Source organism: Phlebotomus papatasi, chromosome 1, assembly GCF_024763615.1.
Source record: "Phlebotomus papatasi isolate M1 chromosome 1, Ppap_2.1, whole genome shotgun sequence".
In the NCBI taxonomy this organism is placed as follows: domain Eukaryota; kingdom Metazoa; phylum Arthropoda; class Insecta; order Diptera; family Psychodidae; genus Phlebotomus; species Phlebotomus papatasi.
The window spans coordinates 83,882,381-83,908,967 of record NC_077222.1 but is presented as its reverse complement, the minus strand read 5'-3'; the positions used below and the strand labels follow the sequence as shown (position 1 = coordinate 83,908,967).

General features: G+C 39.2%; 1 protein-coding gene across 1 annotated transcript in view; it reads left to right on the top strand.

Moving 5' to 3' along the window:
• The window catches only part of LOC129810431 (probable E3 ubiquitin-protein ligase HERC2), a 35,431-nt gene that overhangs the window by 2,660 nt on the left and 6,184 nt on the right, over window positions 1–26,587 (top strand). The window contains exons 2-7 of the mRNA XM_055860899.1: window positions 2,690–4,918; window positions 9,440–9,764; window positions 9,831–10,293; window positions 12,828–18,956; window positions 19,019–19,219; window positions 22,086–24,980. Of these exons, the coding sequence (XP_055716874.1) occupies window positions 2,690–4,918; window positions 9,440–9,764; window positions 9,831–10,293; window positions 12,828–18,956; window positions 19,019–19,219; window positions 22,086–24,980 (12,242 nt within the window). The remainder of the gene's footprint in view (window positions 1–2,689; window positions 4,919–9,439; window positions 9,765–9,830; window positions 10,294–12,827; window positions 18,957–19,018; window positions 19,220–22,085; window positions 24,981–26,587) is intronic.

The window sequence follows — 26,587 nt, the reverse complement described above, 5'->3', positions numbered from 1 at the left end:
TTGTTCGAAACTTGAATCGCCCGAAGTTAACATTTTGCTCTATTGCTTTTTTAATTTTGATTTAGAAGAATCCGTTTAGCTGGAGGATCGGCTCCGTAATAAACGAGAAAGTTTTCAGCTCGATTGGGGGAACTTGAAATTTTATAAGTATTACAGTAGTTGTGATTCTTAATCAGACGTAATTACAATTCTTCCGTAGCGGTAGGTTACTAATCACTGCGGACTTGCGGACTCTAAGATTCTTTAAGATTTACGATAAACGCTGGGAGTCCTTGTAAAAAGGCCTCTATCCTTCCGAAAAATCGTTGCTTTGATTACGAATTATACAAGAACTGCAAAAGGGATCTTGATAAAATTCGGTATAGAGTCACTGTATGACTCAAACTTCTTATTTATTCATTATTATCCCTCCACCCTTCGTTCTGGTAGCCCTCATACAAAATGAGAGCACTTTGCCCTATATATCCTTTATGAGAAAAGATAGAAAGCTGAAATTGGGCATGGGAACAAAGCTTAAGGAAGACTTTTAAACCATGCATACTAACCTCCCCCTCTGTCCCCCTTTCTGGTAGCCCTCATACAAAATGACAGAATTTCGCCTTATAACTCCTTTCTGAGAAAAGATAGAAAGTTGAAATACAGCATTGGAACGAGTCTTAAATAAAATTTTTTAACCATACAGATCAAACCCTTCGTCCATCACCCCTTCTGGTAGCCCCCATACAAAATAAGACTATTTTACCTTATAAGTTCTCTCTAAGAAAAGACTAAAAGCTGTAATTCGACTAGATGTCTATAAATGCATATAAAATCTAGAAAATCATTGTTGACGTTATTAGTTATTCATTTTTTCATTCTTTTACAAACCAAATACTTCTTCTCAGAAAAGAGGTCAAAATACTTTCATTTTGTGTGGGGTTATCAAAAGGGGTGATGGAAAAAGGGGTTAACATGCATGGTTGAAAAGTCTTCCATAAGTGTTGTTTCCTTGTTGAATTTCAGCTTTCTACCTTTTCTTAGAAAGGAGTTATAAGATAAAGTGACCCTATTTTGTATGACGACTATCAGAATAGGGAGTGGAGGGAGCGGGTGGTATGAATAAATAAAAAGTTTAAAACATACACTGACCCTATGCCAGATCACTTTAGCAGTTCTTGTATAATTCGTAGTCAAAGCAACGATTTTTTGGAAGGATAAAGGCCTTTTTTACAAGGACTAAACACAGGACATCCCGGCATTTTTTAACCTTATATCAAAATCTTCAAAATAAGCCTATTCTCGCCTTTGTATGAAGATGAATCAGCGGCCATATACATTTGATCATTCTTCATCCTTCTAAAAAATAATTTTTATGCTCTAGAACTGTTCCTCCATGGTTTAGAACATTGGTCCCAGAACAAAAATTGTTACCTATAGTAATGTCTATCCAATGACATAGGTCCCGTTCGTGGCGATTCCGGGACCGGATTTGACCATTCTCCTTTTGTTCAATTTGTTCCTTTATTTTCGGAACGGCGACAAATAAATGGCTACAATGGCAGAATCTTCTCTAGAAATCGTAATTCTTTCTCAAAATTTTTGGAGTTTTTGTGTGATTTGTAAGTTTGGTCATTAAAAAATTATTGAATTGATGGTTAGCTTCCTTGAACAATATAATTTATTTAAAAAAATCTTAGTTATCCTAAACTGTTTTACGTAAAGCCTGTAAATCTGCACCAATCTGATTGTTCAGTTCTCATAGCTTTATTTTATGAAAATTTGTGGCATTAATACCTATAAATGTTCAAAAATATAGAAATATAATGAATTTTAAAATAAAAGTAAATTTCAGGTAATATTTTCAGAGAAAATGAAAGTGTGTTATTTAAATTATCCGCACGAAATATACCTAAACACATAAAATGACAAAAGAACATTGTTTCAACAGATGCAAATATTAAATAATTAGGGTAAGCGTGCCAAATTTCGGCATAGTTGCATGCAAGCGCCAAAGTCTCAAGTTTGAAATGTAATATTTTTAATAAAATTGAATTTATTTGTTACTTTTTTGTAAGGAGTGTTCCTTGGAAACTTGTAGACAGTCTATCGTCTTTATTTTCTCTAAATTCAGTCTTAATACATTCTAACATGAATAAAAATGTTGACGTGTCATTGGTGGCCTATTTCGGCCACTTTCATTTTCATAGTTCCTTTCCCTTCCGGAATTCTTCGAGTGTCTTTTTCAAATCATCTTGTTCGTCTAATCGACATTTTTTGTTATTTTTCGCATTGTATTATTTCTAGAGTTCGCAAAAACTAAAAATTCATTGAAATTCGAGGAACAAAAAATGTGACCGAAATTACAAGCTGGCCGGAATTTGGCACACTTCCCTATTATTTTTATTTATAATGGGCATTATATTTTCTAAAAAATAAAGCATGATCAGATTTAAAGGTTGATATTGTATCATAAAACATCAAAATAGGAAAATCGCTGAAGGTGTGCTATTTATCTTGTCGCCACTGTATGTTTGCTGAGGACGAACGTTTCAGACGAATACGAAAAGACCGGCAGGATCATAGTCATATAGAGTAGTAGCTTAGTCTTTATGCTTAGGGTTGTTATTCTTTACCAAGAAGGCAAACGAAAAGACTTCGATTGTAAAAAATATCGATTCCGATTGTTAAAGAAAATCCCTTTGATTTTCAGGAGAAAACAACTCCACCAATCCGACCGAGTCCTTCCTGCGCTTTCTCACCCTTCCTGAATCTGACACTGATTTGATTGACTTGAAGCAGGCAGCAGTAGTTATTATCAGTCATTTGGATCGTTTGGCCAAGCCTCATTTGGCCAGTGGAAGTTTTGCCACAAAGACTTCCTCATCATCATCATCATCATCCTCACCATCGGCACCGGGTCAGCAAGTATTTACACTTGGTTGGCTATCGCTCAACTGTGACAACTATGGGTACTCAAGGGATTTGTGTACGAATCAGGGCACATGTGTTATGGGTCAACAGTACACTGCCACAGTTCTCGATCTCCCCATGGATTTGTCTATAGCCCAAATTGTTTGCAGTGAGGGTACTATACATATTCTCACGACGAAAGGTGAGCTGTTTGCCATAAATGCCACTTCGGCAAGTGAAACGGTCAATCCGCAACTTGTTGAGGGCTTTGGCACGGTGCCAGTGATGAAAGTGGCATCTCACTGCGAAGGATGTCACTATTTGGCACTCAATGCTGAGCAGCAAGTGTTTTCATGGGGCAGCGGAGAGGGTGGTCGTCTGGGGCATGGTGATAGTCAACCGAGAGAGAATCCCACACGTATTTCTTACTTCTCAGATCGGCCCATTGTGAGTATTTATGCTGGTACGACATACAGTGCAGCAATTGGGGCCAATGGGGAATTGTATACATGGGGAAGGGGCACATATCGACGTCTGGGGCATGAGACGTCCGATGACAAGATGATTCCTACCATTGTTAATTGTCTAAGTGGACAGAGGATTAGGGATGTGGCATTGGGAACAGGTGATGCCCATACATTGTGTGTTACTGATATTGGAGCAGTTTATGCTTGGGGAGATGGTGATTATGGGAAATTGGGTACAGGATCAAGCAATGATTGTCCAACGCCAACTCTGATTGAGACTCTGAATAAAGTGACACGAGTCTATTCCGGAGCTCAATTCAGTGTAGCCCTGACGGAAGATGGAAATGTTTATACGTGGGGCAATGGGAATGGTGGTAGACTTGGTCATGGTCCAGGAGCCAATCACAGCAATATCCCGCGTTTGGTTGAGGGACTTCAGGGACGTGGAATTGTGGATATTGCCGTAGGATCTGCTCATTGTCTTGCTCTGACGGCATCAGGAGAACTTTTTGGCTGGGGCAGGAATGACTATCAACAGGTGTGTCCATCATCAATTTGTCGTGATCCTATAATTGCAGCACCTATTCTCACAACTCCCGCCACAATGAGACTGTCAGGGATGGCATGTGGTGCAGCGTACAGTATTGTGTGGTGTCACTCTTCAATGCTAGGCCTTCCAATGCGAATACCCTTCGTGGTGGACTTGGCTGAGCATACTTTTCGCCTTCTGGATCAACTCCTGGGCATTGTGATGGGAGCAGCGACATCCAGTGAATTTCGATACCCACCGAATCAAGAGTCTGAATGTATTGCTGTGGCGTGTCTCAATCTGCTGCGCCTTCAGCTCAATGCTGTGATTGTCAATAATGTGTCACCGAAGAGTGTTGGCCTAGGAGAGGGTTCACGACTCCTGGGTAGTCTCAAGACACGCATTCTCAGTCTAGCTGGAGGTCCTGTGATACTCAAAACTATTCAAGATTCAGCTCAATCAACTCTGCAAATTGGATGGAGTGTCTTGTTGCCAACAGCATCAGAACGTGCTCAGACACTCACATCACTCCTGCCCAGTGGAGTGGACAATAATATCTCAACGGCAGGACATCGTTTCATGACGGATCTCCTTGTGGGATCTCTAATGGCTGAGGGTGGACTACAGACAGCTCTCAATCAAGTTATCAATTGTGAGCCAGAAGATACGTCCAATAGTCACAATTTGCCCCTTTTGCATTTGATCAAACAATTGCTAAGGAATAATTCGGCTCTCACTCAAGCGAGACTCAATCAACTCCTCATTGGGCAGTACTCAAAGACAACAGAAGAGAATCTCATTTCCTTCACTGAACAACCATCGCCAAGCTTGGATCTCTTGCATCGCTTCCAGAGGTTACTTCTTTCGAGGATTCACAGATCGAAGCTTGAGGATATTCAAGGGGCAGAGGGACTTCTTGCAAAGTATCTCTACAATGTGGTCAAGTTCTCCATGGCAACAATTCACAAGGCTTACGAAGTGTCCCTGCAGAAAACTGATGGAGTTGCCGAGGTGCTAAAATCTGACATTTCTGGTGAGTTTTGTTTTTAATTAATTAAATTAATAATAATTTTCGCCCAAAAACTTCCTGGAATTAAAATTCAAGTTAAACTTTAATTTTAAGTGTTTACTTCGTATAAAATTTTAATATGTTAGTTGATGTTGAAAATCTAATTTTTGTTCTTGAAAATGAATTAACAATTGACAGTATTTTGATGAATTTGATAAATTATTTTGATAACAAATGCAATTAATTTAATCCGTAAAAAACCTCTTGGTAAAAAAGGAATGGCAAAACGGCCTGATTAAACCGCTCTAAACCGATTCACAAAACATTCAAAAGATCCCCCAAATTAGTTATAAGAGTAATAGAATTGATTTTCAGACAAAAATTACTTATCGGTTCATAACCGATTTGAACCAATTTATAAATCACACAAAATATTGCCCAAAATACACTTGAGGAGCAATATAATTAAATTTAGGATAAAAATTAGTTATCCGTTATGAACCGGTTCATTACCGGTTCAGAACCTATTAGATATTAGAACCTATTCAGTTTTTATCGTAAATTCCAAGACCTTTCCAACAAGCCCAAACATGATATAATTCGTACAAGAAATACGCTCTGTAGAGCCTTTTTAACTTTTGACCTTGAAAAGCCGTTAATAGGAGTGATTCAACGATATTTTCCTATAATGACGATATGTCCGTCTGAATAATCTCTAAAACGTATTCAAAAATGAAAAAAAAAATCGCACGATCTTTGGGTCCACTTATGGGGGGTCAGCCAAAGGTCCTAAGTCGCTATCTCTTACCATTTGGCCGTTAGAGCTGGCAAAATCCGGGCGGACAGACGGACCAACAACGTGACATCTTTTCTCAGAAATCATCTGAAATAGACCCCGGTGCACAGAGGTTTTCGGCGGCGGCGCCAGAAGTTTTAAAATGGTTCAGCGGCAGGTTTTAAGAAAACATACGTGAAATTCTTAATTAATTCACAATTTTAATCATTCATAATAATTCGCGTTCTTAGATAAGGCTCACAACTTAATCATAAAATGCTTAAAATTGCGCTTAAACAGACGCACAGCTCAGTCATAAAACGGTTAAGATTGCGCTTAAAATTAATGTAATTGCGTGATTTTAAGCGCAATTTTAACCGTTTTAAGATTGCGCTGTGCGTGATTTTATTAAGCGCATTTACCGTTTTATGATGGAGCTGTGCGTGATTTTAAGGTCATTTACCGTTATGATTGATCTGTGCGTGATTTTAAGCGTATTTAGCGTTTTATGATTGATCTGTTTGGGGGAGAGGAGGTGAAAAAATTTAGGGATTGTATATACTTCTCTTTCTTCGAAGTTCCAGCAGTAAATTTTTTTTCCTGTAATTTCAATCGAGCACATCTTTTACATCAGCTTCCTGAAATCAAAATTTATATCCCTTTCTTTCTCAAACTTTTTTCATATGTCTATCCAACTCTTTTGCACTCAAAATTGGTTTGAACTAAATTGAATTTGTTGTGATGTTCAAAGAAAGAAGAAGAAGAGTTCCAAAGAGTGGAATAACCATATGAGAAATGTTTGAAAAAGAAAGACATGTAAATTTTGATTTCATAAAATTTTCCTCATGTAGAAGAAGGTGCGCGGGGGAAGATATCAGTAACAAAATAGAAAAAATGAAGACTTTACACAAAAATTATCTAATGTACGATAAACGGTAATAATGGCTCCAGCACACCTTTTAAATCAGGAAAATAACGTAAAGTCGAAATTCACATCCCTTTCTTTCTCATATATTTTTCATTATGACTATCTCATTCTTACGCATACCAAATTCGATTCAACTAAATTGAATTTGTAGTGATATTTGAAAGAAGAAGCAGAAGAAGAGTACAAGAGAATGAGATAGACATATGCAAAGCATCTGAGAAAGAAAAGGATTCAAATTTCGACTTCATGAAATTTTTCTGATCTAAAAGGTGTGCCAAAGCCATTAGAATTAAAAACGGTTACAGGAAAATGTAAAGCTCATTCTTTTTCTTTCCGTAATATGGTTTTCAGACCTAAGGTTTAGTGATATTGATTAACTTCTTTAAATTCTTACCGGACAGGACTTTTTTTTGTTGAAAAATTTGATTTAAAACTGGTTATCAAAAGCAAATGATCGACTCGATTTTGAAAAGTCACTAAAATTGCTTATCATTTTCGATTTAGACTCCTTTGGGAACTGGGCTAAACCGTCAGTCTGAAACCTGTATAAGGCAACATCATTTCAGTTATTCCCCTTTCTACCCCTGTTTTTAACAAAGAAACAAAGATGTAAATCTACCTTTCCAATGCCAATCGGTAAACCTCAAAAATATGGAACTTGAAATTATAACCAATATGAACGGGTTCAGAATTATCAGGATACAAATAACTCTTTATAATACATTGCAACAAAATGAATGATTTTCGACCTTGTAATCCATATTAAGACTAAGTCTTTTTTTAAGGACAATGTTTTATTGAAGGAGATAAATCGTCCCTCGCATCATTTTTATGACTTTGATGAATATTCAAGGGTTTATAAAGAAAATCTCGAAAATTGGAGAGAAAAGTGGGGTAAATATTCTTATACGAATTATTTGTTAACATCAAGGGTCCCGGTCAAAGTCCCGAATGCCAAAATCCTGAAAGCCGAAATTCCAAATGGTCCAAAATCCCGAATAGGCCAAAAACCAGAATGGCTCGAGTGGGTCGAAATCCTGAAAAGCCAAAATCCCGAACGACAATATCCAGAATTCTTAAAAGTGTTATAGCTACTCCCACGACTGCACCCACGCTTGCTGAGGGCAAAGGGAATTTTTCTATATTTTGGAAAATTATCTTACACATTATCCTCTGTATAATTTCGTCCCTTTTATGATTTTGACTATTTCGAATTCTGGCTTTCGGGACATTGGCCCTTTCGGCAATTTGTCATTCCAGTGGCGTTCGTGTGTTTGGCGTTCGGGATTTTGGCTTTAAGGATTTTGGCCAGCACCGGTTAATGGTCCTAAGATCAAGTTATGAGACGGTCCCAAGTCTACCTCTAATCGCTTGGCCTCTAAGGCCCTTAAGCATAATAAAAGTCGGATAAACGGACGGACAAACGGTGTGACATCCTTTCTCAGAAATCGTGTGGAACGCGAAGGTGTTAAGAAGATTATTCCCCGAGGGCTTAATTACTTTGTTAGCTCCATTTTCGGAATTTTGACCTATTCGAGATTTTGGCCCATTTGGAATTCTGGCTTTTCGGGATTATGGGTTTTCGGGATTATGGGTTTTCGGGATTGTGATCTATTTGGGATTTCGATCATTTCCGATTTGGACTTTTCGGGATATCGACACATTAGGGGATTTTGAGTTTTCGGGATTTCGATCTAATTGAGATTTTGGATTTTCGGAATTTAGATCCATTTGGGATTTTGGATTTTCGGGATTTCGACACATTCGGGGTCTTGTCTCTTAACGATTTTGGCTTTTCGGAATTTTGGCCTATTATTGATTTCGGAAGCTTTACAATATTTGGGTTTTCGGAAATTTCGCTAATCAGGATTTTGACTTTCCGGGATTTCGATCTATGTACAATTTCGATCATTCGGATTATGACCATCCGAGATTTCGACACATTCGGGATTTTGTCTATTCTTGAGTTTGCGTTGGGGGTTTTGGCTTTTAAAATTTTGGCTGACACCGTCTGACACAATACAAGTATTTACAGAACTTAAAATGCCGTAGCTAAGTATCAAGAACTCAAGATTTTCACACTATCACTATAACTCGAGATAAGACCAGAAATGTTTATAATGGATGTGATTCTTGCGCAAACATTCTCATAGATTTTGTATCTCGTTACACTCAGTTAGAACACAATACCGTTTTAATAAAATGACAAGCTCAAATGTAATATTTTAAATACTATTTTCTTTTTCAAATCCTCTCAGCTACCGTTAACTTATTTGGGATTATCACTGTTTTTTAACTGCTCGAACTCCAAGAGAGAGCAGTTTTTTTCAACTTGTCACCGCCCTGGAGTTTAAACGATAAAAGATATTAACTTCCGGTATTTGGTGACCCCCATTAAAAAAAAACATTATCTCCAGATGTTTTTTTTTTCTTTTTCCGAGAATTTTTTGCAAGAGACGGGGCCTCTCGCATTTCCTCTTCCAGTTTTGGTAACTCTCTGCCAGTTACTTCAGATTTTGGCCGTTCGATATTATGACCCTTTCGGGATTTAGGCGTTCGAGATTTTGTCTTTGACCCATTTGGGATTTTGACCGGCACCGAACATCAGTATCCTAGAACAGAGGCATTGATTGTTAGGCAAAAAACCAATCTAACTTTTTTTTGTAATATCTCTTCACAAAAAAAACCGTTTCCAAAGGGTCATTTCAATTACCCTTTGAGTAAGTATTAAAGTATCCTTCGAAAACATGTAGTCGGTATATCTTAGCATTTGTCCTAGCATTTGTCGTGAGTCCTGAACATAAAAGCGTACAGTTTCAATATAATTTTCGTCTATTTCTAGACACTCTTCTGTATGAGCTAATCATTGGCTTAGTCCTGATTCACAAGGATTGCCCTCTACAGCTGACATTTGAGTGGACTAAGGTGTTTACACCTCTCCTCAGTGCTTTGGACAATTTGAATCGTGTGATATGTGAGAATGAGATTCAGGATGCTGATGATATGGGTTGGCCAGCAATTCTCTGTCGTGGTGCTCAGAAACAGCCTTCAGTGCCAGCTCCTGAAGAGTCAAATGTTATTCGCAAGACTGATCTTGAGAATCACAATCTCTCTGGTGGACAGTGGATTGTAATCAATGGATATGTGTACAATATTGAAGGATATGAGTAAGTTTTTACTTCTTGATAGTTTTCCCTCCAAAACCAAATCCTATTGAAATATATTCCTTTTAGGTGTGAAAATTCAAATACAAATGATCTTTTGAGGCAAAATGTGGGCAAAGATTTGAGTAGTGAGATGAATTTGGTGCAACATAGAAGTGCCTTGGAGCACATCACAGCCCATTTGAGGGTTGGAAAGTATGGTTTAAGTGATTGTGATGAGAAAGTGCCACAATATCGTGTTCCGTATGTTACACACTTCAATACTCAGCGTACATTGGCTTATTTGCTGGGTTTGCGGAGTGGTTTGCTGCAACTAGGAATACCACAGCAACCGGCAGAGATACACTGCAAAGCACTCCTCAATAGTGCAATTTTGAGTGGAGGTCTTCAGGTGCTACAGCCGGCAAATCCTTTTGATGAGGAAAAAGGTGAAGCTAGGAGTAGTGCTTCAACAGCTGGAAGTACTCCAACTGAATCTTCCAATCAGATGCCCATTCAGGAGATGCCACAACTCAATTGCTGGCCACTTTCGGTGAGTACTAATCTTTCTTTTGGTAAATTTGAAGATATTTCAGATCCAGAATTTTGAAAATCCCATGTACAATAAAATCTATCTGAGAGTGTCTACTGTAAAATGTTAATCGATGACCGGGGTTCTCTGTTGCGTTTCTGGTCAACATAATGTTTTTATGATCAATATAATATTCCTACACTGTGTACTTTTAATTTACAAATCCAAACTTATAATTCTCTGAAAATCCTTATCTGAAAGTGCAAGTTACAAAGGAGGACACTTCTTTAGAACTTGTGGCCCAATCAACTGAATTAGTGATTTTTGTTTGTGTAAAAAGAACCAAAAAGAATTCTTTAATTCAGCTAAAAAGAGTTAAAAAATAGCTAAATATTCAGCTCAGACTTGTTTGAAATATTAAACCGCTTTCTTAAAGAAATTGAAGTTGATAAATCTAAGGCAAGACCCTATTCGGATCACAGGAACTAGGATTACAAAATCCTAAGGGAAAAATAGGGTAATGGGGAACCTGAGGCAAAATGTGACAAGTCGATTATTTAAAAATTTGATTTCAAAATCAGAGGTGAATCGCAAGGAATAAAATAAAAAAGGACATTAAATATATCATGTGTAACCGGTCTTCTGCCCTAAAAGGTTTCTTAGGGAAACCAAAGCTTATCACGGCCAATTTCCCGGCACAGATCCAGCTCTGTGCGCTGTGCCCCCATCCGAACTTTTCCAGGCTATGTTACCGACTGACTGACAGTGTCTCCTATTAGCCAATCCCCTACACGGCGGACAACAGATACAGAACTATACCATTAGTAAAAGGCCTTGCTTGGAGCAAGAGGCGGGAAATATGAATTTCCCGCAAACAGGGAAGGGAATCCTCCAGCCGGGCTCTATTTCACTATCAAGTGGAAAATCTCGACTACACATGTAGTCTGTCGACTTTTCCCTTGTCTCCAGCTCGCCTTTTCCGCCTGGTCTAAACCTAAACCAATAAATATTGAAGGCAAACAATATCTACTCTTAAATCTAATATACTTTGGAAGTGACCTGCTTATGCAATCGACTGGTGTGGGCTCCAGACTGTCGCGAGCTCTCTGCACTACGTCCAACCACTTATACGACTCATGAATAACTCACATCCGTACACACTGAGATCATACGATCGACTAAACTAATGCAGTCGTCTCCATCTCCACCATCACCAGAGGCGCTGACCTAGAAAAGAGACATTACGTCTCGAATATTTAGGGTTGCTCTAGCAGAACATTTATTGCTATAAGACGGAAAAATTAAGTTCTACATGAAGAGACTGTTCTTACCAAAAACAAAAAAGTTTTTGAGCATAATTTTCGTGTAGGTAGAGGAAAACCGTATACGATAAAGCGGTGACAGCGTTAGAAGTTTCAATTTTCTATACAAAATATCATATAAATATTAGAGTTCGTAAAAATCTCACCTACTTACTCTTTGCATTTTTAAGAGTTCGTAATTAGCGTCCAATGCTTTGCGAGATGTTCGAACTCGTTACATAGACGATAAGTACCTCAAAAGTACTTACGCATCAATTACCGCTTACCGAATCGTAACCGATTTATAAATCATTAATGATCGCCTATAATAGCTGGTGTAGTTGAAGAATAATACAATTGGGTTTCTGACTAATTGTTATCAGTTCATAAGCAGTTTATGATTGATTCATAACCGATTGGAACCGTTTCAGATACTCACAAATTCCAAGACCTTTCCAATAAGCCAAATGTGACTTCATTCGGTTGAGAAATACGCTCTCTAAAGCCTTTTTAAGCTATGACATTGAAAAACCGTTAGTGGAAAGAATTCAACGGTATTTTCGTACATGGACAAAATATCCGTCTAGACGTGATTTCTAAAAGATATACAAAAATGAAAAATATCTCATGAGGCATTTTCGATCAATCTGAAAAAACAATGGTCCCAGGATTGACTTATCGGGTGTCTCCCGAAAACCCCAAGTCGTTATCTATAACCCGTTGGCGTCTAGGTCTGATGACGTCCGGACAAACAGACAGGCAAACAACGAGCGTGTCATAACTCAAAATCGAAGGATTATAATATAGTGCTCCCTCTGTGAAGTTCGAGAAGTTATAAATCAAAATGTCACAAATTACCCCATGCTGGTCAATTATTATTTAATCAAGTCGAAACATAGAAAAATATTTCCGTGCAAATTTTTAGACACTATTTTTAGCCTCGTGGTGGAAAGATTAGTCAATCCCAAAGGATTGTTCATGAGTTCAGATTTAGCTCTATTAGCCCTGGAGGTTTCTTCCTTGTTCCCCAGTAGTCTCTCTAGTAGTTTTCTCTGCTAATCAATATTTACACCAGAATTTATTTTTAATAACTGGTTAGAAATTTCTCAGGTCTTTTGGAAATTCGTGAAAAAATGAGTCATTTGTCACATTGAGAGCCAGGTTCCCCTGTTTTGATAACAACCAGTTCCGTCCGATTTAGAATTTGATCAATGACTTAGATAGAACAGACAATAAGATAGGCAATTTTTGCAGCGTATCAACCAGAGAGTTGATTCTCTGTTGACTGGACTAGGAGAATCTCGTATGACAGATCCTCTGGTATCAACTTGGATAACAATTTCCGAGAGATACTGCAAAGAAAATAATCTCATATGGCATCAAGACTATCCACCTGAGCATCCAATTCAGGAGTTTGAGCGTCTGTTAACAGCAGTGCTCTTTAGACATCAAAGTCTAGGACCTCTTGTCCTAGCCATTGTTGACTGTGAACTCAGTGGTGTTACTTTGACGGGAAAACCGCCCAAGCCGGTAGCAGATATCATAAAGATTGTCAATCAGACAAAATGGGCTCTTATAAGAACACGACAGCAACTCAATCGAAGTTACAAAGAAGTCTGTGCACCAATTCTCGATAAATGTCGTTTTCTTCTTTATGAAGTGCGACCAGCTGTGAGTACAGAACAATCGGCTCTCAGTCGACTGTGCATCCTGTACAAACAGCCAAGATTCAGGAGTGTTGTCCATCGGATCATTAATGAGATGAGAAGTGCCAAGAAGCAACTTGAATGTGCAAAACCAGAAGATATTCTCAATGTAACCATTCAGAGTCAGAATACAGCTATTAAAATCAGTACACCAGAGAATGTTGAGAAGGGTAGTACGGAAAATCTTGATGCAACACTGACACCAGAAAATAGGAATGTATCCAATGAGAATCTAGTGGATGTGACGGAAGATTTGAGATCTGAGAAAAAGACTTCGAATGTTGATGAGGCAAAAACTCCCACGAATGAGAACATTACAAATTTTATGAGGCGCAAAGAGGATTGTGAATCAGCTGAGCAGTTTATCAGTAATGTGATTGCAAAGTTGAGTGAAAAGAGTATCCAAAATGCCAAGGCAAATCCTGCCAGTGAGAATGTGGTGAGTCAAATTGTGGAATTTGTCACTCAAGATATTTGTGATGTGGAAACCTTGAGGAGGGCAATGTTTTGTCAAGTGCAGCGATATCAAGTGCGGAAACAGGGCCTTGAAATGTTCAGTGAGATTCTCAAGCATACTGAACTTCTCGATTCGGTTCAGTATAATATGCTGAATGGGTATTTGGGATTGTTTCTCAGTAAACCGGAACAAGTATTTTTTGGCAATGTTCTCGATGATCTCAATTTGATTACGGCCTACCAGAAAGCTGATCTAATACTAACGAATGCGAAAATCATGGAATGGGCAATTGGAGAGATTCAGAAGTTTGTGAGTCAGGAACAAATCTATGGGAAGCAGAAGCATCATGGTGATAAAGACAATTCAAATCTTGGAACTTATGTCTTTCTCAAGAAACTCTCAAGAGCGAGATTTCTGTTGAGTGTCTTTGGGATTATGGCCAAAGACTTGGGATCCAATGAATTGAGTTTTCTCATCAATTCCGGCATTTTGGGATGTATTTTGGGACTTCTACGGCAAATGGGCGGAGATGTTACAACAACAAGAGGTGGAGCGGAATTGAGTGTTGTGTATGAAGATACAATTCTCAAGCAAAAGACATCCAGGGCTAATCTAACGGGGCCTGAGATGGCTAAACTCATGAAGATTGGTACGAGAATTGTTCGTGGAGCTGACTGGAAGTGGGGAGATCAGGATGGACCGACACCGGGTGAAGGGAGAATCATCAGTGAACTCGGAGAAGATGGATGGGTGAGAGTTGAATGGGACACTGGAGCTACAAATAGCTATCGGATGGGAAAAGAGGGTCAGTATGATCTACGTCTAGCAGACAGTTTGTCCAATATTGTGTCACCAGACTCTGATTCGGAGAAGGAAGATCTTCTCAATGAAATCATCTTGAGCGGTGATTCTCATCCGACAAAACTCCTTCGTCACAGTTGTCTCAAGATGCTGCAAATCTTCTCTGTGGGCGTTGGTCAACATGGTGATAGAATGCAAAAAAGTGCAGTTTTTGGTTTAGCTTCGATGTTTCGTGCTGTCTTGTCCACCAAAACTGGCTTTCAGAATCTTGGTTTTGAGCACTGGACAACCCTGGGATTCCTTCGGGCAATCTCATCGTCCAAGGAATTGGCTCAGTATCTAACATCTGAACCATGGTTGAACTTCCACATTGAGATTCTTGATTCACCAAATGAAAGAGAAACAGATATCTACAGGAAAATTCAGAGTCTTCGCCTACTTCAAGCAACTCTTGTCAACTGGACGACAAGTCATCAGGATAGAATGATGACGCTCATTGAAAAGCTCTTCAATTGCTTAGGACGGACAATTGTCTTGTGTTCCAATGACAATTCACTCATTCAAAATCCATCAGATCTCAAATCTCGAGTTCTTGTCTCTTCATCCTATTCAGGAACCATTGCCGAAGAGATTATTCTTCTGTTGCGGAAGCTGCATACAGTTCCAGCATGGAATGGTACAATAAATGAATTCCTTTCGGAGAAACTGTGCATTGCTGCAGATTTGTTCACACAAGACAACTCCGAAGAGGATATTGACGATGAGAAAATTCACATTGTAGGTGCTCTGAGTCTGATTGGTGGGTATGATCCTCGTCCAAGACTTGGATCGCATGTAAATGTAGATGGGAGTTTGGCAACAATCACCAGATTTACCAGTAAGGGGAAAGCTGTAGTTTCTATGCATTCAAGTGGGGAGATTAAGAAATTATCTCTGTCATCGGTGAAGGATGCACTCGAAGTGATGTCATTCAATCTCTCCCGATTGCCAGCCCATGAGATGCTGGTGAATTCCTGGGCAATGCTACTCTATGGTCCTGGTGAGAGGAGATATACGGCTAGTGGGAAAATTGATATAAATCTACTGAGGTCCCAACAAGTTCAACTGGCAAGTCTGTGTGCAACAAGTGTCTTGTTCAAGCATCAGTGTACTCTGAGGAAGATTCTTAAACAGAGAACTTGTGCTTTGAGTCGATGTTCCTCAGATGACAGCCTCAGTGATGATGGAAATGATCAGAATTCCAGTGAAGAACAACTAGAGGCTGAAGATAAGCCCGAAGATGAACTCCTCATACAAAATATACTAATACGAGCCACTCAACCAAGTCCAGTAAAAGCCTGCTACAGCTACAATGAACTCTATCTGGCGGCTTTGAGCATATCTCAAATGCTAGCCAGCAACATTCATGCACAGATGACGGGATCGAGTATTTTGAGGAATTTTCCACCACCTGTTCAAACTACTCTCATCCATGGAGTTCCTTTGTACAATGATACAGCAATTGAAGATAATTCAATTGCCAGAAGGAATCCTCCATCGGCTCTGGTGCAGCAAATCATGGAGATGGGACTATCTAGGAGATCTATAGAATTTGCATTGAGTCAATTGACTGCAAAATCTGATGTTCCACCAACTGCTGATCAAGTAGTTCTATGGCTCTTTGAGCATGATGCGGCAATGAATGCGTCAGGAGCAGAGGGAGCCACTTCAATGGACTACTTAGCTGTTAATAATGAATCTGATACAGAAAGTGCAGTTTCCGATACACAAGATTGGTCATCAACAACTCAAGATCCACCGACAAAATATGCCCTTAGAGAAGATTTCAAGACAGTAGATCAATATGCTATCTATGTCCGTGGGAATGTTTGCCCAGGCATGACGGTACGATGTATCAGAGATTTTGAAGAGATTCGCGTTGGAGATATTGGAACGGTACTCAAAGTTGACACAGAAGGTCTTCATGATCTCAATGTTCAAGTAGATTGGATGATGCATGGGAGTACGTATTGGATGTGTTTTCTGCATTTGGAACTTATGGCACCAGCACCACCTAAAGAGACACAAACTCCTGCCCAAGGAACTCCATCAACACCCCAACAGATCACCATTGGAACGAATGTGTGCCTCAAAAGATCCATCTCAGTGTCATTTGCAAGGACCAAGACTAAAGTTCTGCCCAAGGGAACAGTTGGAACTGTATGGGCAATCAATGGACGTGAAGTCAGTGTGGAATTTCCGGGAAATTTCCAATGGACAGGTCTCGTGGGTGATCTAGAGATCACTCAAGCAGAACCCAGTCAACATAGCTTCATTGGAGGCAATGAAGATGAATTGACTGATGACTGGAGTAAATGCATTAAATCCCTCACTGTTTCGTCAAATGAGACTACAGCTAAGCATCTTCTGGATAAATCAACCAATTGCTGGCAGAGTACTGGAGTTCAAGGAGGAAAACACTGGATTCGATTGGAGATGCATGATAAAATGTTGATTCATTCTCTTTCGATTACTGTCAGTTCAGCTGATCATTCCCACATGCCATCCCTCGTAGTGGTTCGCGTAGGTGACACTGTGGCTAATCTGAAAGATTTGAGTTGGGTCAGTGTCAAAATAACAGACACCGTTGTTCCCCTTTTAACTGGACTCAAGCAATTCTACCCTTTCATTGAGATTGTCATCAAGCAATGTCGCAACAATGGAATTCAATGCAAAGTCCATTCAATCAATATCATTGGGCAAAAGCAGCAAACTGACCTCGATTTGATGCTCCTCAATGCATCTTTTCTGGCATCGGAATATGATGTTGTGACCACAGAGAATAGTTCAAATTCCCTGGTGAGTCCGCCTGAAGATAAAAACTGTCGTGATCAGTTCCAATGCAAAGTACTAGTTTGGGGACTAAATGACAAAGAGCAATTGGGTGGACTTAAAGGATCTAAGGTCAAAGTACCTACATTCTCACCGGCACTCAGTCAACTCAATCCCATTCATATTTCCGGCGGATCTAAGTCACTCTTTGTAGTGTCTCAAGACGGGAAGGTGTATGCTTGCGGTGAGGGTACTAATGGACGCCTAGGATTGGGTCACAATTGCAATGTTTCAACACCACGACAAATACCTGTTCTCAGTCAGTATGTCGTGAAGAAGGTGGCAGTTCATTCGGGAGGGAAGCATGCCTTGGCCCTAACTCTCGATGGCAAGGTCTTCTCATTTGGCGAAGGTGAAGACGGTAAGCTAGGACATGGAAATCGTATGACCCTGGATAAGCCAAAACTAATTGAAGCACTGAGATCAAAAAGAATCCGTGACGTTGCATGTGGATCAAGTCATAGTGCTGCTATTACAAGTTCAGGAGAACTCTATACTTGGGGATTGGGTGAATATGGTCGACTTGGTCATGGAGACAACAGCACGCAGTTGAAGCCTAAGCTAGTAACAGCTTTGCTGGGACATCGAATTGTGCAGGTGGCATGTGGAAGTCGAGATGCTCAGACCCTAGCTTTGACCGAGGAAGGTCTGGTGTTTTCATGGGGTGATGGCGACTTTGGCAAGCTAGGGCGTGGCGGATCAGAAGGATGTTCAGTACCCCAGCAAATTGAACGTCTCAATGGAGTTGGAGTGATTCAGATTGAATGCGGAGCGCAGTTTAGTCTCGCACTGACGGCCAATGGTGAGGTCTGGACCTGGGGTAAGGGTGACTACTTCCGCTTAGGTCACGGATCAGATCAACATGTGCGCAAACCAACACCAATTCAAGGTTTGCGTGGAAAGAAGGTGATTCATGTGGCTGTTGGAGCTCTGCATTGCCTCGCTGTAACGGAGACAGGTCAGGTGTTTGCCTGGGGCGACAATGACCATGGTCAGCAAGGATCCGGAAATACCACAGTTAATAAGAAACCCTATTCTGTCGTTGGGCTAGAAGGTGTCTTTGTCAACCGTGTAGCCTGTGGAAGTTCCCACTCAGTAGCATGGTGCCTGCCACAGAGTCCAGCTGAAGAGGATAAGAAAGAACCCATTGCTTTTGGGGTCAACAAAGATCCTCTAGGCAGCAATAGCCTAGGCATTTATGATTCAGAGACACAACTATCCAATTCGACAACTTCGAAAACGCCAACGAGAAAATCTCTCTCTGAAATTGTCTTGTCGATTGAAAGCCTTGGTGCACGTCAAATAGCTCTCAACTACATTCTCAACTCAATGAGTATTCTCCAAGCAAGACAGGCTATTGTCGCTGCTCTGACCAGTCACAGCCAAGCTAATATGGTTAATACAGAAAAATCCCTTGTGGAGAGCTGTGAAGAGGCTTCGAAGGAGATTGTAGAACCACCACCTATTCCCACAACCATACAGGAAAATATCCTTGATCATGAAACAATAGCCCATGGAGGAGGAGAAGCTCCTGCAGAAATGGCTACTGTGAGTAAAGCCATCAATTCTTATTTGGGCACGGGATGAAAATTTGCTATTATTAATTTTAGGCACCAGACGTTTCACCTGATACAGACCTAATGCTGGCTAATTTGAATCTCCAGAGTGGTCCACTGAGTGCCTTTCAAACGCTCACAGGATCAATGTCTCAATCTGGATCCATTTCTAGTTGCAATGCTACTCAGAAACACTCAAAAATGTCCGCCAGCGCTATGTCTGTGATGGCAGCAACAATGACTCATCAAGATGAGGTAAGTCATTGTTTATAGGCTATATCTTAAAATCAATTGGCATAGTGTTGCTGGGGATTTGCTATCAGACTTCCTAGATAAGCTCCACCCAAAAGTATTTTTAGACCACGCCCATTTCAGGAATTACGAACATACGATGTTACAGAACTTTGCATATAAATCAGTTCTATCAATTTGAACGCTTTAGTAGGCTAAAAACAAGCAAAAAGTACAAATATTTAGAAATATTTCTAAAACTATTCGAAAATATTCACTTTTGAGATTGCCTATAAAAACTAGGGGCGTTTCTTGTGGAAAATTTGCATAAGTGGGAGTGGTTACTGAGATGACTAAACATCCCAAATTTTTCACTTAACATTCCCCTTCCAAGAATACTATATGGGTAAAAAGAATGGGTAAAAACTGAATTTTGGTTTAGAAGGATTCATACAAGTGGGCGTGGCTTTTTCAGTGGTTTCATAAATTTTAAACAAAATTTTTCTCAAAACATATAGTGGCATAACTTGCATGTTTAATTTGTGGGTGTTGCTTCTGAATGCCAGAATCGCCCTTACGTCAAATGAACGAGCAGTAAAAAAATATGGTCAGTAAAAAGTTAAAAAGGGGCAGTAAAGAATCAAAAAGCAGCAGTAATAAAAATGATCAGTAAACTAAAATAAAAAATGAGCAGCAAAAATTTCAAATCGATCAGTAACAAATTTGTCTAAGTCTATGAAAAAATTAAAATGGTTAATTTCAATTCAGATTCAATTGAATCAGTAAAGAAAAGGTCAGTAAAATATAAAAATTGATCCGCAATTTCGGACTTTCCTCTTTGACTTATCTGAATAACAAACATTGTAACATCAAGTTAGAATTTCAGATATATTTTTTTATGAAAATTTTAAAAATTTCATGGAAAATGTTTAAAAATTTAAATTGATATTTGCTTATTTTCGGATAAGATAAGTGCAACAGGAACATTCAAAATTGTGGACCGATTTTAATGTTTTACTGATCACTTTTTCTTTTTTTACTGCTCATTTTTAAATTTTTACTTACCAAATTGAATATTTTTACATTTCATTTAAAATTAAATACTGATTGCTTGTTTTTTGCCTTAAATTTTAAACATATAAAAAATGCACCTTGTGGTTCTATTCCAATGAAAAATGAACATATTTTAGCACTTTACTTGTCCCAAGTGCTTCTACATAATCGACTTTTCTTTGTATTTGTTCCTGTTACGACGAGAAAACAGTCGAGACAGGAACGAATGCAGAAAAAAGTCGATTATGTAGAAACACTTGAGAATAGTAAAATGCTAAAAAAAATTATTCAGGAGAAAGATTTCTCAGTTTCATTTTTTATTACTGTTCCAATAAAAAAGAATAATATTTTTTAGCACTTTACTATTCCCAAGTGCTTCTACACAATCGACTTTTTTCTGCATTCATTCCTGTCTCGACTGTTTTCTGAAATCACCAAACAGTCGTGACAGGAACCAATACAGGAAAAGGTCCATTATATTGAAACAACTGATAACAGTAAAGTGCTAAAAAAATTAATTTTTCATTGGAATACCAATAGAAAAAATGGAAAAGCTTTCTCCTGAAGATTTTTTAGCACTTTACTGTTCTCAAATGCTTCTGTATTATCGACATATCTTTGTAATGGTTTCTGTAATCTGTTTTCTCCATTCCCCGCTGTGTTCTAAAACCACCAATTCGTCGTAAGAGGAATCCAAGGAATCAACACAAAGAAACATCAATAATGCAGAAGGACTTGAAAACAGTGAAATGCTAAACAAAATGTTCAGGAGAAGATTTTCTATTTTCTGAAAAATGAATATTTTTTTTAACACTTTATTGTTTTCAAGTGCTTCTACATAATCGACTTTTCTTTATGTTGGTTCCTGTCAGAACTTTTTGGTGGTTTTAGAATACATCGAGGACTAGAGAAAACAGTCAAGACAGGAACCAATTTAAAGAAATGCCTATAATACAGAAGCGCTTGACTGTCCAGCACTTTACGATTCTCAACAGCTGCAGCATTATCGACTTATGGCCACTACACACTAGAGAAATTTATGTCCATATTGAACAGTTTCTCCTACACAAACGTAGGGAATTTGCTTCAATATATACATAAATTTCTCTAGTGTGTAGAGGCCATTAGGGCAGAATCACATTGACAGTAAAATGCTCACTGTATTTCGTTAATTTACGCATTTTCATTGCAATTCTAACGCAAATTCTCGATTATCTATTACCTTATGTCACTGTGAAAATGATATAAGAAAATTGAAGAAATAAAACGAAAATGCGGTAAACGGTGAGCAAAAAAAAACTCTACGATTAATTTCTCTTACAGTTTTTTTGCTCACCGTTTATCTTTTTTGTTTTATTTCTTCAATTTTCTTATATTACTTTCACCTAGTGCCACCGAGTATGAGATAAGGTAATACGGTAATGGAAAATTCGCGTAAGAATTGCAATGAAAATGCGTAAATTAACGAAATACGATGAGGCCACAGCGAGTATTTTATTGTCAATGTGATTCTACCCTTACCCTTGTGTTGGTTCTTGTCTCGACTGTTTTCTCTAATCCACGTAATGCTCTATAACCACCAAATAGTTATGACAACAATCGACACGAAGTAAAGTCGATAATGTAGAAGTATTTAAGAACAGTAAAATGCTAAGACATGTTTATTTTTCATTGAACACCATTAATCAGCTTCTTGTAATAAAAGCGAATAAAGTTAATTACCCTTGTATGAAGCTTTGACAGGAAGTTCAAATCTACCCCATGCAAAATTTTAAAATTAATATTGAGTCGATTTTCCATGGAAGAGTTCTTCTTTAACAATTTAACGCTTGTTTAGATGGTTCATGAAACCAATACCCTCGAACTGGATGATATAACGTGCCTTCTGGGTGAACCTGAAGCCAAGAGTTTGGTGGAATTGCTTAAATTGAGTGTTGCCGGTCGATGTGGGGGTGCCAATACATCAGAAACCATTGCAAGTACTCTCATTACTCTGGGAGCCAATAGTCCAGTTGTTGGATCAATGCTCCTTGAGACATGTATCACAGAATTAGAGGATCTCTGTACCTCACGGCATTGCTTGGGAAAGATCCCAAAGCCAGTGGTTCAGGAGACATGTCATCCATACATTGATGATGTTACCCTGGTGGGACATGTAAAAATTCCAGGTGCTGAAGCACTTAGAATTGAATTTGATACTCAGTGTTCGACTGAAAAGAGAAATGATCCTCTTGTGATTATGGATGGGGTATGTAGGGTTGTTGCTACGCGATCTGGTAGAGAATATGCTCAGTGGGCACCAGAAATTCGTATACCAGGTGATGAGATGCGATGGAAATTTATCAGTGATAGTTCGGTGAATGGATGGGGATGGAGATTTTGGGTGCATGCTATTATGCCATCGTCTGTACTGCAGGAATTGTGTTCGGATAGGGCTGTTTTGTCACAGCCTTCGATGGATCTTGTGATGGCTTTGTTGGATTCAAGGCTATGTGTTCAGATTTCTGGAGTTTTTCTGAGGTTGACAGCAGCTCTGGCGTCATGTGCTCAACTTAGTACTCTGACGTGTGTCCAACGGATTTGGGCATTGAAGAAACTCCATGAAGTGTTGACGTCCAAATCGGCACCTAAAGGATGTCATGAAGCCACAATTGGTGGAATACTGACGCCTCTTATTCCAGGACTTTTGCGTCAGTATGAGTATGAGGAGCCACAGGTTAGAGGTGGAATTCATCTGATGCACTCGGAATACTTTAAAACTCTGGCTGAGTTGGCGTGTGATATGCAATTGGATTGTTCACTGCCTCAGGGAGATTCTCATAAGTGGTCTTGGTTCAGACGGTATTGTACAGCTGTGCGAGTTGCTCAGTCGCTCATACGACGATCAGCACTGCCACAGCAATTTTGTCTGGAGATTCGAAAGAAATTGGCCGAAATGAATCCCAATCCTCCGAGTGGGACGTCAACTTCTCTGTTGTCTGTCAGTTCAGCTAGTAGTCTTTCGGGTAGTGTCAATATTCAGTATATAGATTCTGTGTCACCTACACCTCCGCCTGCATCACTGGAGATTGAGAAGAGCCTATCAATGGGCTGTGAACACCATCTTCATGAAGATCATGGGGTTTTTAAGCCACAGCATGATAGTCAGTTGCTTCAGTGGCTCAATAGACGCCCTGAGGATTGGGCGTTGTCTTGGGGAGGAGCTAGTACCATCTATGGTTGGGGACACAATCACCGTGGTCAGTTAGGTGGTCTAGAAGGTGGTAGGATTAAGACACCGACTCCCTGTGAGGCCCTTAGTCTGCTTCGTCCTGTGCAACTTGCCGGCGGAGAACAGACTCTATACGCCGTCACGGCCGATGGGAAGCTGTTTGCAACGGGATATGGGGCTGGCGGACGACTGGGTATTGGAGGATTGGAATCTGCAACAACGCCAACGCTTGTAGAATCACTGCAGCATGTCTTCGTGAAGAAGGTGGCAGTGAATTCTGGCGGGAAACACTGCCTAGCTCTTACATCGGACGGTGAGGTGTATTCCTGGGGAGAGGGTGAAGATGGTAAGCTCGGGCATGGAAATCGCCTAAGTTATGACCGTCCGAAGTTGATTGAGGCGTTGTCGGGCGTTGGAGTGGTTGATATTGCTTGCGGAAGTGCACATTCAGCATGTATCACATCTCAAGGATTGGTCCTGACATGGGGTAAGGGTCGCTATGGTCGCCTCGGTTTGGGTGATTCAGAAGATCAGACCCGACCAAAAATGGTTGAAGCCCTCCTGGGTTACCGCGCCATTGACATTGCCTGTGGTTCAGGTGATGCCCAAACCCTATGTATCACCGATGATGACAATGTTTGGAGCTGGGGTGATGGTGATTATGGGAAACTAGGAAGAGGTGGTAGCGATGGATGCAAGATACCCACGAAGATTGAGAGTCTTGCAGGATTGGGAGTTGTCAAGGTGGAATGTGGATCACAGTTTTCCGTAGCTCTGACGAGATCTGGAGCAGTGTATACATGGGGAAAGGGTGACTATCATCGTTTGGGACATGGATCTGTGGATCATGTGAGGCGACCCAAGAAAATTGCCACACTCCAAGGCAAGAAGATCATTTCGATAGCAACGGGATCTCTGCATTGTGTAGCTTGCAGTGATCAGGGAGAAGTTTTTACCTGGGGTGACAATGACGAGGGACAATTGGGCGATGGGACTGTGAGTGCAATCCCTCGTCCCAGACTCGTAACAGCCCTCCAGGGAAAGCATATTGTGAAGGTGACTTGTGGTTCTGCTCATACGTTAGCTCTCTCAACATCGCAACTCAACGAAGGATGTCGTCCACCACCACTGCCACCACTAGAGTATGATCTCTGTCGTGATCTCCCACCGGATGCCCTTCATGCACGTCTTGTGCTCCTGCACCATTTCTCCGAGCTCATCTGTCCCTGCCTGGCCATGCTGCCTATCAGTGGTGAACTATCATTGAGTAGTCTCAAGGATCTTCTTGTCTATAGCATCAAGGAGGCAGCCTTCAGAAAAGTCATTCAGACCACTATGGTCAGGGACAAACAACATGGTCCAGTGATCGAACTCAATCGTATTCAAGTGAAAAGGTCCCGTATGAAGTCAGGCGGAGGATTAGCCGGAGTGGATGGTATGAAGAGTGTCTTTGGGCAGATGGTGCATAAACTTCCGCTACTCACACAAGAAGCCCTATCACTGCCTCATCGAGTGTGGAAGGTAAGTCTTACAGAGCCTCTACGACCACTAAGAAAAAAAAACATAAAAAGTTTAAACAACTCTATCGCCGAGTTGAATTAACTCTACGAATATCGATATTACTCTTTTTCGTTGGAAATTTTAGTAAAATAGAGTTGAAAAAACTCTTCGTGCGAGTTGAATTAATTCGTCGGATATCGATGTAATTAAAAAAAAACTTTTTCAATGTAAAATTTCATCTCGACTGAAGTATATGCTTAAGTACCCAAGGGGAATTTGATATCCAAATAATGTATGTGTCAAATGTAACCAACATATTTTCAACGTAATCGAATTATTTCTTAAAAATATAATGTATGAACGCAATGGATGTATATTATCTGAAAATTATGTGCGTTGAATGCCAGTATAATAACTTGACTAAAAAATATATAGAAAATATCAGTTATTTTCTATTAATACATATAATACATTTCGTTTGATAAATTCCAGTTAAAATATTGTTATAATATTTTCCCTTAAAATTACGGCTAAACATTTTTAGATCTATAAACGAGTCATAATATAATCTATTTTTGAGTGAAAATGTATAAAACTATGTCAAAAATTTCTAAAGTATATTTATCTTACATTTTCATGCCATTATGTTCACATAATGTCGTGAAATTGTATGAACATCATGTTCTGATATATTTTAGTTACATTTGCTCCATAAAAGACACAAGTTATATACAACTTATCTTCTTTTTGTATGACGCTCCCAGATTGTCAAATTCTGCTTTGTTTATTAAGCAGAGGTTCATTTCTGAGTGAAAATTTGTGATAAAAAGTGATATTTATTATAAATTAAAGTCTTGAAGTGCACTAGCGTGTACAGTGAAGTCGAGCACACACATCGAAGAAATCAAATTTGACAAAGTAAGGATAATTGATAGAGAAATAGTGAAATAATACTGTATTCGTGAGAGCTAACATTTTGTTTCTTTAATTGCAGTTTAGCGAAAGTACAAGCACTAAAAACAGCTTCCTAATATTCATATTCTGTCATGAAACTAAATTGCAGAAGGAGTGTCCAGACCAGAGTGCAAAAAAAGTCTATCAAATGCATAAAATTTTAGTGTTTTGACATTGTTTATTGTGAAGTGATATTATTGATATAAGGAATCTGTAATGTAAACATATTGTACGACATAATGTAAATATAATCACAAAAATATGTAAAAACGTGTTTTGTTCTATATTTCTTATTTATTCAGGTTATAATATCTTGAATTTATTTTATCGGAATAAAATGAAAATTATGGCGTGGAAAATTATAGAGAATTGGCGATACTAAACCCAATTTAATTGAAAAATTGTGCAAAAAATATTTGTGTGTGCCAATATTTGTCCACAATTGTGTTTAAAGTGATGTTCTATGATTACACGCAGTAAAAATCTGACATCCATAAGTTTTTTCAATGATACGATGGAAAATGCGATAAATTTATTCCATTTTATTTTCTTTAATTTTCCAGCTTTCCCTTAAGAATTTCAGGTCAGGAAGAAAATTTTGTTCACTAATATTGTGCCCCCTAACGCAAAACAGTCGTTGCATTAAATCTTCATACGCAATAAAAGTGCACGAG